The 16,705-nt window shown below is 41.8% G+C and overlaps 3 protein-coding genes across 7 annotated transcripts; 1 reads left to right on the top strand and 2 right to left on the bottom strand.

Annotated features, from left to right (window-relative positions):
- Positions 1-17: 17 nt before the first annotated feature.
- Positions 18-10,615, bottom strand: LOC135336082 (ras association domain-containing protein 4-like). 3 transcript variants are annotated; one of them, XM_064531876.1, is made up of 14 exons: positions 10,475-10,615; positions 8,291-8,429; positions 7,614-7,708; positions 6,817-6,944; positions 6,497-6,590; positions 6,065-6,241; positions 4,471-4,540; positions 3,138-3,233; positions 2,618-2,720; positions 2,255-2,351; positions 1,893-1,994; positions 1,084-1,260; positions 609-706; positions 18-344 (listed from the first exon to the last, which is right to left on the bottom strand). In XM_064531876.1, exons 2-14 carry the CDS (start codon positions 8,403-8,405, stop codon positions 281-283), a joined length of 1,416 nt encoding a protein of 471 aa, XP_064387946.1. In that variant the 5' UTR covers positions 8,406-8,429; positions 10,475-10,615; the 3' UTR covers positions 18-280. The 3 variants fall into 3 exon arrangements, with proteins under 3 accessions (XP_064387946.1, XP_064387952.1, XP_064387953.1); XM_064531882.1 differs by having other exon boundaries at positions 10,365-10,526; XM_064531883.1 differs by lacking the exons at positions 7,614-7,708; positions 8,291-8,429; positions 10,475-10,615 and adding an exon at positions 7,249-7,436.
- A 37-nt stretch (positions 10,616-10,652) lies between these two features.
- On the top strand, positions 10,653-11,731 carry LOC135337047 (small ribosomal subunit protein bS18-like). Its single transcript, XM_064532939.1, has 4 exons — positions 10,653-10,807; positions 10,859-10,929; positions 11,296-11,479; positions 11,644-11,731. Exons 1-4 carry the CDS (start codon positions 10,720-10,722, stop codon positions 11,694-11,696), a joined length of 396 nt encoding a protein of 131 aa, XP_064389009.1. The 5' UTR covers positions 10,653-10,719; the 3' UTR covers positions 11,697-11,731.
- A 106-nt stretch (positions 11,732-11,837) lies between these two features.
- Positions 11,838-16,372, bottom strand: LOC135336607 (sushi, von Willebrand factor type A, EGF and pentraxin domain-containing protein 1-like). 3 transcript variants are annotated; one of them, XM_064532476.1, is made up of 6 exons: positions 13,734-14,881; positions 13,323-13,674; positions 13,055-13,228; positions 12,675-12,995; positions 12,414-12,619; positions 11,838-12,137 (listed from the first exon to the last, which is right to left on the bottom strand). In XM_064532476.1, exons 2-6 carry the CDS (start codon positions 13,585-13,587, stop codon positions 12,123-12,125), a joined length of 981 nt encoding a protein of 326 aa, XP_064388546.1. In that variant the 5' UTR covers positions 13,588-13,674; positions 13,734-14,881; the 3' UTR covers positions 11,838-12,122. The 3 variants fall into 3 exon arrangements, with proteins under 3 accessions (XP_064388546.1, XP_064388562.1, XP_064388554.1); XM_064532492.1 differs by lacking the exons at positions 11,838-12,137; positions 12,414-12,619; positions 12,675-12,995; positions 13,055-13,228 and adding exons at positions 15,294-15,485; positions 15,567-15,758; positions 15,813-16,004; positions 16,162-16,372 and having other exon boundaries at positions 13,418-13,674; positions 13,734-13,913; XM_064532484.1 differs by lacking the exons at positions 11,838-12,137; positions 12,414-12,619; positions 12,675-12,995; positions 13,055-13,228 and adding exons at positions 15,294-15,485; positions 15,567-16,004; positions 16,162-16,372 and having other exon boundaries at positions 13,418-13,674; positions 13,734-13,913.
- Between the last annotated feature and the right edge of the window lie 333 nt (positions 16,373-16,705).

Genomic DNA, 16,705 nt, shown 5'->3' on the forward strand with positions numbered 1-16,705 from the left:
TAACTATATTCACAGACCAAGCATTGCAAAGATGATTATAATTATGACCAACTTGTTTTGACAACCAAACATGTGTACAAGGGATATATAGAGAGAGACGAGAGAGAGAATATAAAATAATAATAATTTACAGTGCAATGTTGAAAAGACAATAATATAAATACATACATAAAGGGACGTGGATGTTGTATACATTGCAATGACCTAAAAATACAAAAACCAAATACCTAAGTGCAGGAAAATTAATGAGAGTTTTAACGTATAATGAGATAACTATTTGCTATACATCTGTTTCTTCACATGTTCGACGAGCTTGAGTAATAGCACCTCTCCAGCGATCAAATCTGAGCAAAGAGAAACGGCAGCATTTAAATGGCGGACGTAATAATAATCAAAAACAGGCGGCTTAGGATAACTATAGATTAGGTAAAGGACATCAAAATGAATGTACTTTATGTACTGAACACTGAAACTTGTCAGCCTGCAAGTACAAACACATGCTATGGAGAAACTTTGGGGCACATTAACCTGGCTGTATTATAGAGGGTTGCCTACTCACAGGGACACCACAATAGAGACAGGCTTGCATACACATGTACACGAGTTACCTAGTTATTATTTTCTTCTTTTCTTTTTCTTCCTCCTCTTGAAATCTGGCGGAGAATTGCTCTAACTCGTGAATGGAGAATTTAATCCACTCTGCAGCCTGTGTGTGTGTGTGTGTGTGCGTGCGTGCGTGTGTGTGGTTAGTACAAGCAGGTATACTATTCACTCAGGGCGGCAGTGGGAATATCAATAACAGCAACCCCACATCATACGTAGTTGACTTTATTTTATTCCCAGTGGCACACTGAGGCCAGAGTGGACATAACACTCTTCATTAAACAATGCTATACTGTACAGTGAAGTTATCTATTGTGGTCACCCCCCATAATAATACAACCAGGTTAAACGTCTCCTGTGTGATCTCTTCTACAAGTTTCACTATACAGTCATGCACACAAGCTGGTAATAAACTGGTACTAAAACATTAATGGGTTGCACTTTCAAGTCCAATTATTACTAAGAGAATGTCCCCCTCACCTCTGCTGACAGAATCTCCTCCACCTCAGAGCTTTCAATGACAAACAGTTTAGCGATATCTTCGGAAGGTCCTAACTTGAGTCGTAGCTTGAGTGGGTAGTCATCGTCCTTACACAACTCTTTGCGGCCATTGTCATAGAACACACAGAGAGAGAACTCGGACACATCATTCTCAACCTGGACAAGAGGAGGGAGGAATGCTACTAGATACATGTAAGCAGGGATATGCCCACACTGGTTGGTGGTAACTAAACCACTTCTTAGGCCTATAGTAAACGAGGCAACAATTGTGACAAGAGTAGGGGGGGGGAAGAATAATAATTAGTTGAAACTACTACATGTAGATACATAATTATAAGCACGATCCACACTTGGTAACAACTAAACCACTTCTTGGGTCTATAGTGAAAGAGGCAAATTGTGAGATTGAACATTAAAAATAACCACTTAGTCCAACATTCTGAGCACATCACAGTTGTGTAAGGACATGGTTAGGCCCGTGGGTGATGCTATTAACATTGTTGCACATACCAAAGGATATTTACACCTTAACTGTAAACCTAAGCAACATGAACTAATTGTAATTTAAGTGCCTAGCTGGCAAACATAGTGTATACGCCAATTAGTACAATAGCACCTTGTACAAAAATGACTTTTCAGTCACACACAAAATATGCGCAAGCTGTACACACACACACAACTATTAACTATAATAATTATGTGTATAAGTTGCCTGCCTGCCTGCCAGGTGCAAACAATAGTCGTACTGTGTGTGTTTGTAGTGAATACAGAGATATAGATGTAGCCACCTTGAATTTGGCTAGTAGCATTTTGAGCACATCAACAGTCTGGATGGCATTGGTCACTCTCAAGTTCGTGGACTGACCGTGTGGAGGGGTGTACTTGTGACGCTGTGTAGGAAGTGGAGAGGGGTCAAAGTACAACATACAAAGTACAACATACAAGTACATAATTATTATTATGCTGCCTATGTACATTTGCTGCCTATGTACATTGTATAAGCATACAAGTTGAATGTACATGTACTCTCAGCTATACTATATATTTGGCGAGCATTATAATTATTTGGCAAATGAGGCGATTCAAGTAATTGGACAATCGTGCTACAGGAAATGCTCAAACGATGTTATTATAATAATAAATTACTTACCTTGAGTGATTTTTTATCCTCGGCTTTTTTTTGCCGTGATATCCGTTTGAAAGATGCCGATCTTTTCCTCGGAGAGTAGCTATTACCACCGTCCACACTACAAGAGGGGATAATAACCACACCCACTGTAATACACATTTGCGTAGCTGGTAAAGATCGTCACGATATAAAACAGTAATCATGGTTCTATCCAGTGAGAAATGTGATAGTGTGTATAATTATGCTCGCTATAACAATTAATATTAATGTTTGGGTGCTAAAGTATCATCAGACAAAAGCTTCGTCATGTTTGAGTCTCAGAAAGAACGCAGCTAAGTTGTCATCATTTGAAGAGCACACACAGCTATACTATTCTTATCTCACCTAGTTCCCCTGGTCAAGGATCTGCTGACAGCGTTTCCATCAACACCCTCTTTAGGATCACGCTCGAGTGAACCCATACGATCCTTTCTACGATCCAGCGTGCCTGTGTGTGTGTGTGTGTGTGTGTGTGTGTGTGCAGGAGATGTACATGTACGACACTTTTATCAGTGGTTTCATCAGCCGCTAAAGTTCGTCATAAATAAACTCGGAAAGAACGCAGCGAGTTGTCATCATTTGAAACCACTCTACTATACAGTGAAGCCTGTCTATAGTGTAGGGGCAGACCAACAGTGGCTGTAATAAAGAGGTGGCCTGCTAACACAGGTCCAAACACATGCTATGGAGATACTTTGGAGCCAGCGGCTGTATTATAGAGGGTGACCTGCTTATAGGACGTAGCCACATGTATTGTACAGTGTGTCCACACATTAGTATCGTGTAAACATGTACGCTCTAACAAGGATTGGCACCACTTTCGTAAATTTTGATTTTTACAAGTATCGTGCATATTGAGGGGTACCTGGTAAACTGGATGAGCCCTCCTGTGAATAGTGACCTGCTGGCAGGCTCATACTCATATCAGATTCCTGGTCCTGGTCTCTACTGGGCATTGTACCTGCAGAGGGAGGCATGATGTCCATCACAACCCTAGAATGCTTTGCGAGCATCAAACATATATGCGAACTTTGAGAGCATTCGCAAAAATAAAATCACAAAACCTAAACTACATGTAGTATTGGTAATAACACATGATCCTTGCCAGAACCCAATAGTTAGCAAAGCATTTGGCTCATTTTCAAAGGTTTTTCACTAGCTAGTAATACGATACATATACCCTCTGTATGCAAGTAAGGTTGATCACAATTCATAGAGGGCAGGGATGTGCCCACACATTGGTCGGTGGTGGTGGTCGGTACTAACCACCCTCTTAGATAAAAATATTCAATCAGATAATAATTGTGGCTTGTGACACCTCTAGCAATTTGTTGAAGCCTTCTTTAATACTTACTAACCATACATTTTGACCTCTGACATCAATGGAAACACTATGCCAATATCTACCATAGCACAGTTCAGATGGTGAACTCGGGCCTAAGTCACTACTGAGTCAATACATCCCATGTGGCACTCGTGCATGTGTCACAACTATTACTTAAAACCTATTCAGGGCTGCATCCAGGATTTTGGATCAGGGGGGGCAAATTGGGCATATGAAAATGTAGGAGGGGTGAAGTCATCAGAATTATAGCAGTACAAATGCCTATTAATGCAGATCCTAGGGGGGTCGAAACTGTGCCCAGGGGGGGGGGGAAATACCCCCCTCAATGCAGCCCTGCTATTTATGGCAAAAAAATGCTAGTACATGTGGTAGGGAAAGCATTACATCATACAGGTTTTCAATACAATGTACACTAATTATACCTAATACTTAGTGCGTATACTGTATATGCTTGATCAGGAGCCGCGGCTACTAAATGTTTCATTTTGCTGGCAGAGGAGGCTACAATTCAAGAGGGGCCACTGTTCAAGAGCGGCGTTTATTAGCTCCAGATAATTTAGTTTGTCATCAAAAGTTGTTTTCACCTGCATAAACTTGAACTCTGCCATGAGAAAGTCTTTGTGAAGCACTAACAAGCTGCTACTCATAGCTACGTACATGTAGCTAGCTGCTAGTAATAATTTTTTTGGCTGCCACGTGCAGAAATGCTAGAGTCGAAGTTCACTGAGGCTACTATTTGAGAGCGGCTATTAAATGTTTCATTTTGCTAGCAAGGGAGACTACTATTTGAGTGCAGCCTTTATACAAGAGCGGCCTCTGATCGAGCATATACGGTATGTACATGTGTATATACCTTTGTGGTCCCACAGCATCGCCTGCAGTCTCTTCTTATCTTCGTCATCAAGATAACGGGTTTGCCGTGCCTGGGTACAAAGGTCGATTACTTACATGTACAAATAGTACACGAGAAGAACAAATTCTGTACATGTGCTCAATCACACTTACAGTCTGTATGTCTACAAAACAGGAAACTTGGCCTACTGTATTAGTGTGATATACTGTATACTGGCATTCAGAGGAGGTACGACATCCGCGTGTCAAAGGAAATGTTTATTCCTTAGGTCAAAGTTCAATATAATAAAGAATGTGTGTGTGTTTAAGACACGCGGATGTCGTACCACCTCCTCTGACTGACATTGGTACCATTTCTGACTAATTGCTGCAATGATACATTTTGTACATGCATTAGTTACTGTACAAGTCATGACAAGTGCATACAGTGAAACCTGCCTCTATAATGGTAAGTAACTGTGGCTGTAATAAAGAGGTGGCCTGCTAACACAGGTCCAAACACATGCTATGGAGACTTTAGGGCCTATCAACCTGGCTGTGTCCTGGTTACATGTATAGAGGGTGGTCACAATAGATAGGTTACACTGCAGGTACAGAGGAGGTACGACATGCAGGAGCACTTTAATTACTTTAATTACATTCCGTTCACGTGTAGGCCTAGGTTTTTTAATGCTGAGTCAGCTAATCAAGTGTTTTAATTAGGAAATCAAGCCTATTTGCTCCTGCATGTCGTACCTCCTCTGCTACAGGTACATGTTCCCCAATACAGTACAGTAGCTAAATGCATATGGACTATCTTTTCAAATACTTTTATCAGTGGGTTTCATCAGCCGCTAAAGTTTGTCATAAATAAACTCGGAAAGAACGCAGCGAGTTGTCATCATTTGAAACCACTACTATACATAGAATCCTGTCTATAGTGTAGGGGGTAGACCAGCAGTGGCTGTAATAAAGAGGTGGCCTGCTAATACAGGACATTGGGGTTAATGGTTGGGGCCCATTAACCTGGGTATAGAGGATGACTACAGTGAATGAAATATGTCTTCAGTGTATGGTCACATGCTACAGAGAGACTTTGGGGCCGGCTGTATTATATATAGAGGGTGGCTTGCTTATAGGGACACCACAATAGACAGGTAGATTAATTAGTAATAACAAGGGCATATAAAAGAGAGAGGGCAAGCAACTGACTATCAACCCTACGTGCGAGCAAAAACCAAAGCCACAGACTGGATATACTATGTACTGTACACACAAATCTAGATATTACTGTACTTTCCACTGCCCATTTTAGTTTTTGCTCGCAAGCTGTCGCATTCCCTCTCTCATTTTTATGCCAGGGTGTCATACAGGATTTTGAAGCAGAGGGGGGAAATAAGAAGTAAAAAAAAAGGTCAACTGTTGTTTCAATACCCTGTTATAGTATGTAAAATTTCCAGCTATGGACACTCAGCCATAAGTCATACAACTAGTTACCTGAAAGCAAAAAAAGGAGGGGGAAATTGGAGCTAGGGGGGATATCCCCCTTCCCCCCCCTGTATGACACCCTGTACGCCCTTGGTAATAATAATCATTTAAATACAAACTGTGTGTACCTTTTGAGCTTCTTCCAACATCAACACGTACGCGGCATCGTCTCCATGCACGAAGTCATAAATGGAGTCTCTGTCAGTCCTGGCTTTAGCGTACATGACTCCGGGGGCCAATCGAATCGGCTTCTTTAAACCCCAGTAGAGCTTGAGCACCCCCTCAAACGATAGCTGACCGTTCACCTGTGTGTGTGTGTGTGTGTGTGTGTGTGTGTGTGTGGGGGGGGGGGTGTGTGAGATGTGATAAATGTTCAGCTGTAGTACAAGCATAAATACAATAAAGTTCGAGTGCTAAAGTTTCATCATTCATCAGACAAAAGCTTCGTCATATTTAAGTCTCAGAAAGAACGCAGCTAAGTTGTCATCATTTGAGGAGCAATAGTAACACTAACTACATGTACACAATAAAATTGATGACCTGATTTTGTTAAGACTCACCTCTTTAGGCTTGAGCTTCTCTACACTGTTGGACTTCTCCAGTCCACTCTGTTTGTACATGTTGTACTCAGTAATTTTACTAAGCAACTCTTGTCTGGGGGGGGGATAATGAAACTCTAGGGGCCAGGGAGTACATAAAAAATAATGAAACATCTCAAGAACGAATTAAACTAGAGAGGGGTACTCATATTTGAAATGCTACAAGTAACGGGACTAAACATCTGCCTTATTTTAAAATTAAAAATGCTTTTAATCCTCCATGTAGGTATCGTGCCTAACATTGAACCTACATGTATTGTTTCTTCTAAATGACAACCTACTTTTCTGCTACTGACTGCTTATTGACTGCATCAGGGCCAACTTTGGAGGCCATGAGGACTCCCTTCCTGAAACCTTCCTGTCCAAACAAGAGCTGGTAGCAACTGTTGCAGTAAGGCTTCTCTTGATGCTGCAAAGGGGAACACACACACACAGAGCTAAAAGGTTGTCTGTTTGTACTGTATTGGAGAAAACACCTGTACAGTGAAACCTGTCTATTGTGGTCATTTTAAAAAGGTCACCCTCTATACTACAGCCAGGTTATTGGGCCCCAAAGTCTCCATAGCATGTGTTTGGACCTGTGTTAGCAGGCCACCTCTTTATTACAGGCACTGTTGGTCTGCTTTACGAGATGACCACAATAGACAGGGTTTACTGACAATACTGATTGTACACACAGAGTAAGAACAAAAGCGCTGTACACATGGACTTACTTTATTACATGTATGCAAGTTGATAGTACAACCTGATCTATGCAACATTTGCATCACTAATTCCGGAAAAACTATTAATACTGCTGCTGTGTGAAGAATAGCAGTACACAAGTGGATACAGATACTGTACAGTGAAACTTATTTTTGTCCAGTTGTATTGTGGTCACCCATTAGGCAGGTCAGCCTATATCATAATAATAGCCGGGTTAATGGGCCCCAAAGTCTCCATGTCATGTGTACGTATAGCAATCCCTTTCTTCACTACAGCCACTGTTAGTCTGCCCCCAAGGGTGACCACAGTGTACGTATACTATAGGTTGAATATTAGGCCAATGATTTTAGCAAGAGTTAGAGGATTGACTTACAGCCGAGTGTTGTCCTGGGGTGAGATTTATGTCACACTTATCACACTTCAGGCAAGCAGAGTGCCAGTCCTTACCTAGTATCACCCTCCGCTCAGCTGGGGGGAGGGGGGGGGGGGTTATCAATACATTAACAGATATGCTAGTATTTAATTTACACATTTTTAATTTACACATTTTTAGACTAACTTCTAAGGTATCCTAGAGATTACACATGACTGAAACCCTCAGTGTACTGTACACTGAAACCTGGCCATACAGCAGTCACTATAACTGGGTAGACCATCCAGTGGCTGTAATAGAAAGATGTGCTCAGGTGGCCTACTAACACATGCTATGTGGGCCTCAGCTGTACAATAGAGGGTGGCCTGCTTAATACAGTCAAGCTCATTCATCTGTATCCCTGGTGTCATACAGGGGGGGGGGGGTATGCCTCCCTAGCTCCAATTCCCCCCCTAAAATTTGCATTCAGGTACTAGTTGGGGTCCATAGCTGGCAATTTTACAGGGTATTGAAATAACAGTTGACGTTTTTTTTTTAGCAAAATGTTCTAGATACTTTTCTTATTTCCCCCAGGGCCCTTCTACTTCAAAATCTTGTATGACACCCTGCCCACTCTTACATCATTATATTCAAGCTTCAATTTACAAGCCTGCCTATAATTGATTAAGTACGCTCACCATGGTAGACGGGTTTGCCACACTTTGGACACGTGGACATTGCTGCAATTTTATTAGCTGTTTTAGTAGAAGCCGACTTCTTTAACGATTTGACTGTTTTAAACCCACTCAACATTCAGATGACAGCGGATAGGGCTTACTGTGTGTGTGGTGTGGGGGGGGGGAGAGGGGGTGATAATCATACAAGGAATATTCATATAGAATCAGTACAACGCAATAGAAGGAAATGGAATAATTGTTCACTGACACACAACTGAGCTTCACTATATATATACTCAGACAGTTGTACACATGTACAGCAGTGCAATGCATTCATACTCTGGTAGACATTCCTGGTGCAGTACACAGTGTTATTACCATGTTTGACTCTAACAGTCACACACAATGATTGCTTACACTCAACGGAGGTGGGCCAACAATAATAATACAAGCAGCTTTTGCCATAATCTCATATCCCATAAATTATACAGACCATTTGATAATCCCTCAAGATAGTAATTAGTGTTAGGGTATTATTACCAACAGATACAGCATTTGGCCTGGGATACACGAATTGAAAGTTTTTGTTTAGAAGCTTTCACATCAGAATAAACACAAACTGATGATTTATACCATATGCAACTGCATGCATTGAAAGATAACACGCACACGCACACACACACCGGCACGCACACACACACGCACACGCACACACACCGGCACGCACACACACACACACACACACACACACACACCGGCACACGCACACACACACACACTGGCACACGCACACACACACACACACGCACACACACACACACACACACTGGCACACACACAATACAGCCTTCCCCTTTCCTGTACATACATGTGTATGTAATGACCTAATGTATGGAATTGAAAGCTACACAAGCCACAGGTCTTTAGACACATTAACCATAAAGTTGGTAAACTTTCAGATTGAGCCTGAGCGCGTTAAACCAAAAACAATTACACGCATAAAAATATCAAATTTATGGGAGTAATGTGTACAAAAACTGTTTGCATTTTACAGGTAGTCATTGTACGTTTACAGTTGCTATAACGGAATCCCTATACGTAAAGTTTCCTACTAACAACACATCCTATTTCAGCATAATTATGCTCATACATGACACACATGCAAACATGTGTGAGAAAATTGTGTAAAATGGAGGAAAATACTATAAACAGTGACATCACTATTATTGCTATACTGTTGTGACAATGATGTTGTGAGTACAATTCATTAATTTAGGTACTTCAAAGCCACTCAGGTTACTAGTGTAGGGGATAGATCAGAAGCAACAGGAAATAGCTTGTTCGGTGGTTGGGGTAACTATTGATACTCAAAAAAAACAACAAAAGTCCTCCAGTCTCCAAAACACAACTTCAGCTGACAATAATTAAACAAAGATCCCGTAAGAAATGCAGTGAAATCTGTCCATGGTGTTCACCCTATAAGCAGGTCACCAACTATAATACAGCCAGGTTAATGGGCCCCAAAGTCTCTCCATAGCATGTGTTTGGACCTGTGTTAGCAAGCTACCCTCTATAATACAGCCAGGTGAATGGGGGCCCAGAGTCTCTCCATAGCATGCGTATTCGGACATGTGTTAGTAGACCACCTCTATAATACAGCCACGTTAGTCTACTATAGGATGGCCTATAGACAGTAGAAATCCACTCCTTCAGATAAAACTAATACACTCTCTCCAAGTGAAACAAAAGGTTATCACTATATCACACCATAAACTGTATTGTAGGCTTGGAAACGGTCGAGCATCATCGATCGCCTTTTTAGCTAGGTGACGAGTGAAAATTAGGATATTATGTAAACCACTAGAGATGGTGTTAGGCAAATTAGAGTCTAGAGTACTACAAGGTGTCAACACAACACACACAACGCATATTAGTCTAATTATGTGTAATGGGCACTTGAACACTTGTGTTTATATTAAGTAGAGCAAATTACATAGTCTGGCTATTAATTATACACCTCACAGGTTGTGTGTGTGGACCTAGCTATATATAATAAATGCACACATAACCACATACACAGAATTTGTTAACATACCTTTGAAAGAAAAAAATGGAGACTTAGATAGTCCACAGTTTATAATTAATTTTATAGCAGAGAACTAACTAAGCTAATATAAAGCACCCCCTTTTAGTTTGGACTCTGACCTGCCTCAATCCTTCCGCTGTGTTGTCCGAGCACAATAGAAAGAATAACTTGAGTAGTTCCGCAGCAGAGTCAACTTCACAAAACATACACAAGGTCTTCCCTTCTGGGCTGCAAACACAGCACCGGCTTGGATCACGTGACCTTTGACCCTTCAGGCATGTGGGTGGAGTTTAACAATCCTTGATTCTATTTATACTATGAAACACACATGGAAAAGAAAATTTGAAAATATTAAATCTGGAAGATGACTTTGTGGAGGGCCTGCTGTCTGTTTAGAAGGTATCCAGCTCAACAGGTCCACCTGGTTGCTAGGTCAATATCATACACTCCAAGTAAGTCACAATATGAAGTCAAAATGGCGCTCAAATTGTTAATTTGTATAGGTGTGTGTACTGCAGAAGCCCAGGCAGTGACTGTGCACAAGTATCCGTCCACACCAAAGCTTGCTGAAAAAGTCAGTTCAGCTTCTAAAAATTACAGTCACATTGTTAAGTGCTGTGTTTCATTTCACATATTCCCTGGAGAATCATGGAGGTTACAAAGATATACACCTACCTTCTAAAATAAGGCGCAACCTGGAGATTTTTCCCATAATTATAAATGCATTGGCTATTTCTTGTTTTGCATGCACTAGCCTCAAAAACGTAATTATAAAAGCGGCGCCTTATTTAGAAGAAATACAGTATTATACACCTATTAACCTTCTTTTACGTACTGTACAACTTAGATTTATGTGTACTTACACCGTGACATTTAGGGCACTGCTTGCCACCCCTTCCATTCTGAATTGAATATATAGTTATACTATCCATCCATGCAGATTGCTGATGACCGAGGGTGCCCGCTGTGCAGAGCTGGTCTGCAAAAGTTTGGCTATCGCGATGTGCTCCTCTTGAGGCAGTTCCTTACACCAGACGGCTACCTGATCGGTCGAAGGCTGACGGGGGTGTGTCCTAAAATGCAGCGACGAATCACCAAAACTATCAGACGCTCCAGAAAACTCGGTACACAAATATGTTGCCTTTATGCAAATGTTATAACACCATTGTAGTATGATTAAGTTATTTGTAAATAAGTGTACCATAAATTGTTATTCGAGAATGGTCTTTAATGCATTTGTTTTTCTCGCCCGATGGCATAATTTTCCTAATTGTGTTCCATTTTACAGGTCTGCTGCCAAATTTTGAACTGAAGAACTCTCCAGAACTCAGCTCTAGTTAGGTTAACATGCTAATGTCATCATTAATTTATAACAACTGTGTCAATTATTGCACGCATGTATATAATTAAATTATTGTCAATATCATACAATCGTTATGTATGTACATAGCTATATACAATCATGTACTCTTGATAAATTATTGTGAGCATGTTTATATCGTTATAATTATCCGTACAAAAAGGGAAACTAAAAATTAATGATTGTGTTTTGTAAAATAGAGGGGCTGATGAAAATACAACATTTTGATTAAGAACTTTAGTCATGTTTCAGTTCAGTTATCGTAAGTTGGAGCCGCCTCAGTGTTATCACACCCACTCATCGTCCCGTAGGCATCGTTTTGTTTGTAGCTGATCATATCCTCATAAATAGTGGAGACATTATCGTTGGTATTGGCTGAACTTTGACCCTTGTCAGCGAGTGGAATTTCACAAGGAACAGTCCTGTGTATTATATTGAGGAGAACATACGAACTTAAGGCATTTACTTAGCAGTTTGACTTGTTTACACTTAATAGCCTTGTTCCCAGCCTCGTTGTCTCTAAAATAACGCTAGTATTTTTAATTAAACTTAAAATAGTTTACATAAACAAGTGTCTAAGACTAAAAGTGTCTATGACACTCTTAGTCTATGTGGTTTGTAATAATTAAATGTCACTGCAGTGTACTATAGATATTACTACGAACCACTATACATGCAAACCACACAAACAAGCTCACATCTTCCCTCCTCTCTTGTAACGGAGCACTAGGTAGGTCACCATCACTACAGCTAGTCACTGCAATCACCACCACGACTACCAGGGCTACCACTCCTCCCACCACAGCACCAGTGTTGTCAGAGGAGGGGGAGCTCTCATCAGTAGAGGCTGTAATGGCATATGGTAAAATGGTGTTGGCAGAGATGGAGCTCTCATCAGTAGAAGCTGTAATGGAATAATTATGCATGCATGATGAGAGACGATGATTGTTAGCACCAACCTATATTGACTAACACAATACATGCTGTGTCCCTCCCTCCACTGTTAGGCACCACACAGCAGTAGACACCACCAGGAGCAGTAGCTGTTCCACTCATCATCAGACTGACACTCATCTGACCTCTGCTAATGTACAACGCTCCATCCTCCATAACAACAGAGCCGTTAGGATAGTACCAATCTTCCGTGTCACCCTCACAGCAGTCGGCAAGGTCAGTATGACAAATGAGACCACTCCCCTCTCCCACGGAGGATAGGGGGATCTCAGAGAGCCCTGACAGGTAGGTGGTAGAGGAGAGGGACAGGTAGACAGGAGGAGGTGCTATGGGGGGGGGGGGGGTTGATATTATAGTGTCAAACAGATGAGAATGGATTCCTCACTCTGACAAGACGGCGGGCTGCTCCAATTGCCAGTGGATAGACAAGTTGCAACAGGTGAATCAGAAAAAATGAATCCAGTGTAACAGGTGTAGGTCACCTCTCCTCCGATCACTGTGCTGGTTGGTGTTCCAGGAGATCCATTGGTAATAGAGGGTGGGGGGCCACAAGAGATTACTGCATGGTTACAAGATGGTTTTAAAATAACAGTGATGTGGTGGTAAACTATAATTTTTTATTGTAATTGTGTAGCTAGCTAAACTAAATGCACCTAGTTGCACACAGAAAGTTGTGTCAACTCCAGCACTCTCAGGAATCACACAGCAGTAGGACCCAGTGGGGCCTGACACAGACCCTTGACGATGAAGTCGTACTATCCCAGTAAAACGAGTGGAGACAAAGGGAAAAGAGGTGTCAACATCAGTACGTCTGGGAACAACTTCTCCGCTTGGAAACCTCCACTCTCCGGCTGCAAGGCCATCACTTCTTCGACAACACTGAGATTTGTTAGTGCTGCAGATAAGTGCTAAGATCATTATCCTCCCCGATGGTATCTATGGCAACCTGTGAGTTCATAGCAACATTGGTGGTTCCTATGAATACGGATACGAATACAGAAGACACTGTAGGGGTGGGGGGAATTAATAGTATCTCTGTTAGAATACACATTGCACGTACTTACCTTCATAAGTGAGAGCTGATCCACTCCATGATCTGGTAGTCAGACACACTCTGGTAGTAGTGGAGGGCACGTATCCATTCAGGCAGCTCTGTGTCACCGTGGTTCCCTCTAGTCTGGGAGTGGTAGCTGGACTATAGTTGACTACACCATTCACTGAGACAATGAGGTCAGGGCAGATGGCTGTGGAGGGCAACACTATGTCAGTATAATAAAAGCACCACAGGTGCTGATGCCTCGGTGGAGATGCCAAATCTACTACCGTATTACTAGAATGTTTTGCGAGTATCAAACATTTGCGAACTTTGCGATGGTAGATCAATAATATCTGCAACAATAAATTATTACTAGTAAATACACACGATCCTTGCCAGAACACAATACAGTAGAACCTCGATTATCCGGACACCTTGGTTCCAGAAGCAGGCCGGATAAGTGAATATGCCGGATAATCAAATAGATAAACCACGCCTTGATCCACCCACTTTATTGATGAACAGCAGTGCCACATGTTGTCTGCGCATGCGCAAAAGAAAAGCAGGCATGTCTCCATGGTAACAGCTGCAACGCGCATGCGCATTTGAGGGACACACCCATTTTCTGAATTATGTAATCTAGAAAACTGCCAAGCCGGATAATCGAGGTTCCTGATAATCGAGGTTCTACTGTAGTTAGATCGCAAAGGGTCAAATTTTCTGCTGATTTGGCTCATTCGCAAAAGTTTTTCACCCGCAAAATTCTAGCTTTATTATGCCTCGGTGCGCATGCGCAAGCGAGGTATACGGTAGTGTGTTTGTGTGTCTGTGTGTGTGCCTGTGTGTCTGTGTGTGTAGACCGCTACAGCTGCTCAAGGATGAATCAAGTGCAAGTAAGAGTTTCTATAGGCTTCTAGTCATATTTACTTGGATTTTAATTCGTGGATTTGCAAAATAATGCTTCGTTCTCGAGTTATGCCTAGTTTTGCTTACTTGGAATGCCATTGCAGCCTTTTCAGAAGAGTCCGTAGCAAAACTTGTTCACCGAGTGTTACTACTCTACTTAGTAATTAGCTCTGCACTAGAACGCTAGCTATTGGTAGCTGCAAGAGTGAGCAGAGAGCTGCATAGCCTCGATCCCAGGCCGCACTTGAAGGCAGCCATTTAATTTTAGACTTGAACTTTTGGCATCGATCGTTTTTAATAACAATCATGGTTGATCATTACCCACTATTCGCATGCAGAAAATCAATGTGTGTATAAAAGCTAGCTATTAGTAGTTTTATGTTATGTAGCTTTGGCACCTCCATTAGCACCCGCGGTGCTTTCATTTTATACATAACTCGAGAACGAAGCATTATTTTGCAAACCCACGAATTAAAATCCAAGAAAACATGACTAGAAGCCTATAGAAACTCTTACTTACTTCATTGATCCTTGTGCAGCTGTGCAGCTGTAGCAGTCTACACACACAGACTGACAGACAGACACACACATGCACACACAAAACAAAACACACTATTACCGTATACCTCGCTTGCGCATGCGCACCGAGGTATAATTATAGCTATAGCCAGTTATAACGTACCTTGACAAGTTGGAGCCAACCCACTCCACATTCCATCACTCCCACAAGTCCTTATGTTGTTGCCTCCATTGAGAGTGTAGCCAGTGTCACAATTGTAGGTGGCCACAGTGTCCGCTGGTCTGTTGTCCATGGATCCACCACCACCATAGTCAACGATTCCATTTGTCGGTGAGGATAGGTCAGAGCAGATCTCTATAGGAATTTATAAACAGGTACATGCACTCAGCATACACATGCATTACATGTATGCACGTTCAGCCACTAATTCCTTACCCTCACACACTGGAGCTGTTGTTGAGCTCCAGGTTCCATTACTCTGACAAGTCCTCACTGCCACTCCGACAAGACGATTGTCACCAAAGCAGCTGTAAATAGCCATAGTACCCACTGGTCTGTTGTCAGTGGATCCACCAACATATGTTATCCCTCCGTTAGAGATGAGCGGGAGATTTTCAGAGCATGTGGCTGTAGGGTAGGGGGTATATAGTTTAGTTGCAAGTTGATACTGAACAAGGACACCTTGACAAGTTGGAGCTGACCCACTCCACACTCCATCACTCCCACAAGTCCTGGTGGTGTTGCCTCCATTGAGAGTGTAGCCAGTGTCACAGGTGTAAGTGGCCACAGTGTCCACTGGTCTCTGACTAGCAGTCCCCATATTTTAGCTGATCATTCCATTGGTCCTAACAGTCAGGTCAGGACAGGTGAGGGCTGCATGTGTTTGGTGTGTATATAACCAAAAAGTTTGTGTACACTATGTAGTATATAAATATAGTTAATTATAGAGCTCTCCATGCACGAATAAACATGCATGCAATCAACCATCCGTGACTGCACTAATCTATATTATGATCTCTGCATGAATTACCTTGTTGTCCCCAGCAGGTAGACACAACACACACTGACAGCAGAAGCAGAACTAACCGAACACTTGAAGTTACCATAGTCTCGCGAACCATCCAAAAAATAAGGTCTGGCCAATTTCACCTACAGTCATGCAGAGTTGTGTTGACCACACCATGCATGCACAAATATATATAGTGGTGCTCTAAGTAGGCTAGCTAGCGTAAATAGATTTTGCAAATCTAATTATATGTGGTTTCATTCACATTCTTTCTCTAACCACACCACATGCAGGAGTGAAACTACCGGTGTAATTATATCGTACATTCGAGAGATTCGACATCAAGGGGAATGCATGGATACTTATACATGCACCTTTCAAGTTAGTTGTAAAGTAGTGGGCTATTGGCACAGAGTGAATGTTTGAACACAGGTGGAACTAAAAATGCGTGCTTCCTCTGCTATATAGCTTAATTGAATTGGCATCTTGCTCGTGATCACGTACTATCTCTATTAGCCAAGGTTTATACCACTATAAAACTGCCAGTATAATTATATGCTTGTTTGCA

This window comes from Halichondria panicea, chromosome 1 (genome assembly GCF_963675165.1).
Source record: "Halichondria panicea chromosome 1, odHalPani1.1, whole genome shotgun sequence".
Taxonomy (NCBI): Eukaryota; Metazoa; Porifera; class Demospongiae; order Suberitida; family Halichondriidae; genus Halichondria; species Halichondria panicea.